We start from the raw sequence: 5,955 nt of genomic DNA, 5'->3' as shown, positions 1-5,955 counted from the left end.
CTGCTTTGTAAATCATTGCATGTTTTTGCTTCATTTTGAAGGACTGCACTTATTTCACCAGAAAAGAAATTCTGAGGTGAGAAATGCAGTTTTCATAAAATATACTTGTTTGTTTAATGTGTCTGAAACTGAACGAGCCTCTAAGCTGCACTACACTCAAATATAAAGGTTCTTTATCGGCATCGATGGTTCCATGAAGAACCTTCCATGGAATCTTTCCATTGTACAAAATGTTCTTTACATTTTTCAAATGTTCTTCACACTAAAGAAAGGTTCTTTTGGGAACCAAAACTGGTGATGGCACCACTGCTAAAACACCCATTAGGAACCTTTATTTTGTAGAGTGTGTACATGCATTCCATAAAATGCTGGGTTGTTTTAACCCAATTTTGGGTCAAATATGGACAAACCCAAACGTTGGGTTAAAAATTTAATTAAAAAATTTAACCCAATGGCTGGGTTTGTCCATATTTGACCCAAAATTGGGTTGAAACAACCCAGCATTTTTTAAAGTGTAGATGCATTCTAAAAATGCTGGGTTGTTTCAACCCAATTTTGGGTCAAATATTGACAATAAACGTTGGGTTAAAAAGGTAATTTAACATTTTAACCCAACGGCTGAGTTAGTCCATATTTGACCCAAAGTTGAGTCGAAACAACCCAGCATTTTCTAAATATGCGGCGCCCATGAAGATGTCATATACAGTACAGTGCCTAGAATAAGTGAACACACACATGCTAAAGTTGACTAAAAAGAGGAATAAAAAAATTATCTTTTGGAAATTGATGCCTTAATTTAAAAAAAAAAAAAATTTGTGAATGAATTGTATCGTAAAAAATAAATAAATAGTATGGTGTGGTGAAGGGTGTGTGATGATGTGCAGATATTTTAATCCCAAAGGCCAAGGGAACTTTATCAGGATCATAGTATCCCGGATCCATGAAATAACTGGCCTGTAAAAATATAAATCTGCCGCCTCTATGGGGATTTAACACAGGGGTGTGCTGACTTATGCACACTGTGTGTTGAGGAAGAACATTTATTTATTTACGATGCATTATTCATTCATAAAGAAAATTGGTGTCCTTAAAGGTCCTAATTTTTTGAATTAAGGCATTAAGATCAATTTCTAAAAGATGATTTTTTTTATTCCTCTTTTTAGTCAACTTTAGCGTGTGTGTGTTCACTTATTCAGGTCTACTTCCATATCTTCATGCATGTCGTGTTTCCCCAGACTGTTTCACCGGTACCGTGATTTGGCTCCCCAGCTCGTGCCGCTGGACTACACCGCGGGGCCGGACGTGCGTTTGCCGTACGAGCTCATTGGCAGCATGCCGGAGCTGAAGGTACAGCGCGTCTCATCGGTGTTCCTCATCTATTATGAAACTCCTACTAATTGATGGCAGTCTTGCTGGGGTTAAGCGTTATCAGATCCTCGCAACTCAAGAGATCCGACAGCTCAGTTTAATCAAGTGTTTGTGAAGTACTAGTGAAGAGGAAACAATCCTGCAGCATTTGGTTGAGAGACGCAGAAACACACACTTGATCTTATGACCGTTTTACTGAGGCACGACGAGTCCCAGTGAAATACCACTATAAAGTATTAATGATGATTTTGCCTTTCGATTTTATGATCCCTATGAGGTGATTTGTTTCATTTTGTTTAAGTAAAAAGTGAGCATCGTCAGTGGGATGTTAGCAAAACATAAATAGGCCCTATAACATTTCCATGTGGGCTTCATATGGGTTTTTGACGGCCTGTCATTGGGCCCTGCGTGGGAAACCCAAATGGGGGGCCCTGTGTATGTTAGCCCATAGGGACACATAATGGGTCCATAGTGGGCTCTAATCATTTAGATGTTCATTATAGGGACTGAGCTGCACACACAAACCTTATGGTGCCCACATTGGTGATCACACTTGACCCACAAATGGCCTTATTATTTTTGTGTGTGTGTATGGGACAAGAGAAGGTGAAAATAAGGCCCCATTTATTCATTTCTTTAAAGATCCCAGTGGGTCAAATAATGTGCTACAATGCAAAATTCACTTTCAAACAACCCCAAATCTGTTAAAATGTTAATATATATATAAATAAATAATTATATATATATATATATATATATATATATAAACCTGTCCCTGACAAAACAAAGATTTCCTAAAATCAGCTATTTTTATATTTTCAAATTGCATGATAAAATATTTAAACTGTAAAGAAAATTACTTCAACACGGAATGTGTAAACCATGTGTGTTTTTTTTTTTATATTGAACCTCAAGATTAAACCTCTTGAAAGCATAGACATCATGTCTCTATATAATATCTATGCTTGAAAGCATCAGGATAAAAATGAGTGATGTTCAGTTCTTGAACGAATCGTTCTTTTGAGTCGGTTGAACCCGATTAATATGAAGTCACCGGTCGAACTGGTTCATTAATCGAACCGAATCGAACTTTAGTTCCGGTTTGATGACGCAAGACGCGCACAAGTCCGAAAGAACCGGTTCGCAGAAATGAATCGGACTTGACATCACTTTCACACTGGCAGTTTAGTTCGGAACGGGGCACGGTTCGCATGAAAAATCGCTAATGTGAACGCTGTCATGCGGACCCGGGTGCGCACTGGGGTCCCGAACCCGAGACGACCCGGAGGAGGTGGTCTTTGTTCGGTTGCTCCCGAACCGTGCCGCGGTTCGCGTGGATGTGAAAGCAACACGGACTCGGGTGCGCGCTTGTTCAGGAAGTAAAGTGACCTGCGCATGCGTTTTTTTAGCTGATTATTATGTATTCAGTTAAATAAAACACAAGTAAGGGATGATAGTGTTGATGATTTACCTTGGATATGAGCGAGAGTGAGCCTGCAGTGTATTCGCGCATAGCGCGTGGAATCAGGGCAACACATTTGGAAATCTACTGTCTCCTCAAAAGAGTCCGTTTGCAATTATGCGACACACAGTAAACCTGTGTTGTTCACTCAACTGCGCATTAATTAATTAAAAACACACTGAGTTACCCGCCAGAGGAAGTGACATCACTTGGTGCAAGTCACATGCTTTTTCTACAAATGCTTTGGAGTTTTTTTTGTTTATAACAGAGGTAACAGAGTTGACCAGAACATAGGGACAGACAAAAATAAATAAATTATTAATTAAATTACAAATAATACAGAAAATATATATTCTGTGGAATTGTTTATATAACTTAAAGGATAATTCCGGTTTTTAACAACTTGAGTCTGTAGTTTGTTTTGGATGAACAAGAGTGGTGGACAACATTTTTTTGACAATGGTTCCTCTCTCGAGTTTTTGACTATAAAAGAATTGGCCATGGACCCATTTAACATTGGAGTCAATGGTCATGTCCGAAAATGTCATTAAAACAGCCAATAATGTTCGTTTACAAAACTGTGCAACTCACCGAGTGAAATACAGTTTCTGTCGTGTTTTATTTGTCATTTTGTAAAATCCCATTGAATTCTGTTGAAGGACTGAGTGCTCGTTAATATAAATGCGCTTGTGTTTACATTTTCTCGCTTCCGTTTCTCATAAGGCTAGCGAGCAGAGCAACTGTGCAGTTTTTGACCGCACAAATTCTAACCATATTGAAAGACGTGACCACTGACCAGTGCAATATGAAGTTTGAACTCGACTGTGACCGTGAGTGTCCCGCGAGACATAAACATCGGTTATCGCCATCAAGTGGTCGGGAGTGTGCTAACGCTTCAGATTCAAATATTGAGCGGAAGTTACACGGTTGTGAAGTGTCTGAAAAAATAGTTCCACTATAGCAAAATAAACCGATTGGAATCATATATTGCGACGATATATTGTTTATAATCATCAACTAACACCACTAACCACTCGTGAGTTGCACAGTTTTGAAAACTAATATTAAAGGTTGTTTTAATGACATTTTCGGACATGCACATTGACTCCAATGTTAAATGGGTCCATGGCCAATTCTTTTATAGTCAAAAACTCAAGAGAGGAACCATTGTCAAAAAAATGTTTTCCACCACTCTTGTTCATCCAAAAAAAACTACAATATAGACTCAAGGTGTTAAATACCGGAATTATCCTTTAATAGAGTAAACGCAAAAAATATTTGAAAAATATTTGAAAATTAAAATTAATTATTTCATGATAATTCAAGTTGAATGTATGCATCATGAGGCATAGATAGTCAATAATAGATGCAGTGGGGGTCATTTAGCTAATATTTCCCTTTAAAAATATTTTCTAAATATACATGAAGCATTATTTTTAGTGATAGTGTAATATAATTTGTGTTATTATCCAAAACTGATTCAAAACTGTTGTTGTTGTTGTTGTTGTTGTTGTTTTTTAATAAAAGAAAGTTTATCTGGGAGACTCGAAATGTATCCCCAATTCTAATGACTCATAATAAATGATTGGCCTATATAATCATATAAAACAAATGGAATACTTAAAATGTAATCAATTAAATAGGCTATAATATTAGTGGCCCATATGGGACCCTAAATTAAATGGGCAACTCAACTGGGGCCCACATTCACATGTTGGCTGGGTATGAAATTCCGCTGTACACAATTAAGAATAAAATGTCATCTTTTATTTAGGATAATCCATTCAGGCAGAGGATCGCTGAGGTCTTCTCTGAGGATGGAGAAGGAAACATGACTTTGGACGACTTTCTGGACATGTTTTCCGTGCTCAGTGAAATGGCCCCGCGGGACCTGAAGGCGTATTACGCTTTTAAGATCTACGGTCAGTCTTTAAGGTGCGGTCACGAAATCTCGTGGGCAAAAAAGGGTCTATAATCTAATTGTCAACAGCGCAGCATGTAAAGCACAGCACTAAAGTCACTTTCAAATGAACCAAGCAGTTTTGTGATGGACAGCGAGGCAAATTCACGTGACCAACTTTAACATGGGCGAAATTGAGCAAAAGAGGATTTAATTGAACAATAATCATTTGATGTTCTGACTGATATTTTTTTAATGATCTGTGTGACAAAATGACTTTTTTAGTCATTCTGTTGTGCTTTTTGACTCTTTTTGTAAACATTACTGTTTAGGTTTAATTTGTTTTTATTTCATTTATATTTCGTTTTTTTTCGGGTTTTTTTCAGTTTTTATTCCAGTTAGTGATTTTCATGCTTCAACTTTAACTAAACAAAAATGAGAAATGTTGCCTTGGCAACTAAATGAAATAAGTTTAAGTAGGCATGTAGATGCTTATGTAGAATTCAGAAACTCTTGTTATTAGCGACACCAGTGGCCATTAAGTGAACTGCAGACAGAAACTTTTTGCTCTCGCTCAATAACAAAATAAACACACATAAATAAATAACAGAGGTGATAATAAAACAGCAGTTCAGAAAGCATCTGGATCATATCGATGTGGATATGTTTACACCAGCTCTGCGATATGAGGTAATTAAAATTACACTGTATATTATAGTGATTAAAGTAGACCTAGCCTATATTAGACTGTATCGATCTAATTATGTGAGACTAATTAATCCACTTTCTTTGCATAACACATTGACATTACAGTACAGAATGACTCTTTCTGCATTATCCTGAACATAAGCATTAAAAATGTGATTTTTCAATGAACAAAAACATTTGTAATAATAATCCTCAAAGCACATGGTGGGGATAGGCCTATAAGTCAGTATATGAAATCATTCGATACTATGACCCGATCTTAATCTTCTGTTCCTATTCATGCATAGATGAACCCGCAGAACCTTAACTGACACATGAATATCAATAATTCAGACGTTCATTAAAGTGGGAACTGCTTATGGAAAGCTCTGTTCATATCTGTGTTCGTGCGCGGTCTAATTAAAAGATCTGAGAGAACCTGATCTGCTGCTGTCATCAGAAAAGACTCTGTTCTCATGCAACATTAACACGGGGTAAATGATAACGCTCTTAAACAATAGAGATCAATGATGGGAAC

At 37.0% G+C, this 5,955-nt stretch overlaps 1 protein-coding gene across 1 annotated transcript in view; it reads left to right on the top strand.

Annotated features, from left to right (window-relative positions):
• The window catches only part of LOC306994298 (calcium and integrin-binding family member 3), a gene marked incomplete at both ends in the record, with an annotated part of 5,501 nt that extends 749 nt beyond the window's left edge, over positions 1 to 4,752 (top strand). Inside the window, 3 exons of the mRNA XM_079639911.1 lie at positions 42 to 76; positions 1,236 to 1,347; positions 4,605 to 4,752. Of these exons, the coding sequence (XP_079496037.1) occupies positions 42 to 76; positions 1,236 to 1,347; positions 4,605 to 4,752 (295 nt within the window). The remainder of the gene's footprint in view (positions 1 to 41; positions 77 to 1,235; positions 1,348 to 4,604) is intronic.
• Between the last annotated feature and the right edge of the window lie 1,203 nt (positions 4,753 to 5,955).

The sequence above is a fragment of the Phoxinus phoxinus genome (assembly GCF_949152265.1).
Source record: "Phoxinus phoxinus genome assembly, contig: scaffold_124, whole genome shotgun sequence".
In the NCBI taxonomy this organism is placed as follows: Eukaryota; Metazoa; Chordata; class Actinopteri; order Cypriniformes; family Leuciscidae; genus Phoxinus; species Phoxinus phoxinus.
The sequence above is the reverse complement of the archived record's forward strand: the minus strand, read 5'-3'. Positions and strand labels throughout refer to the sequence as shown.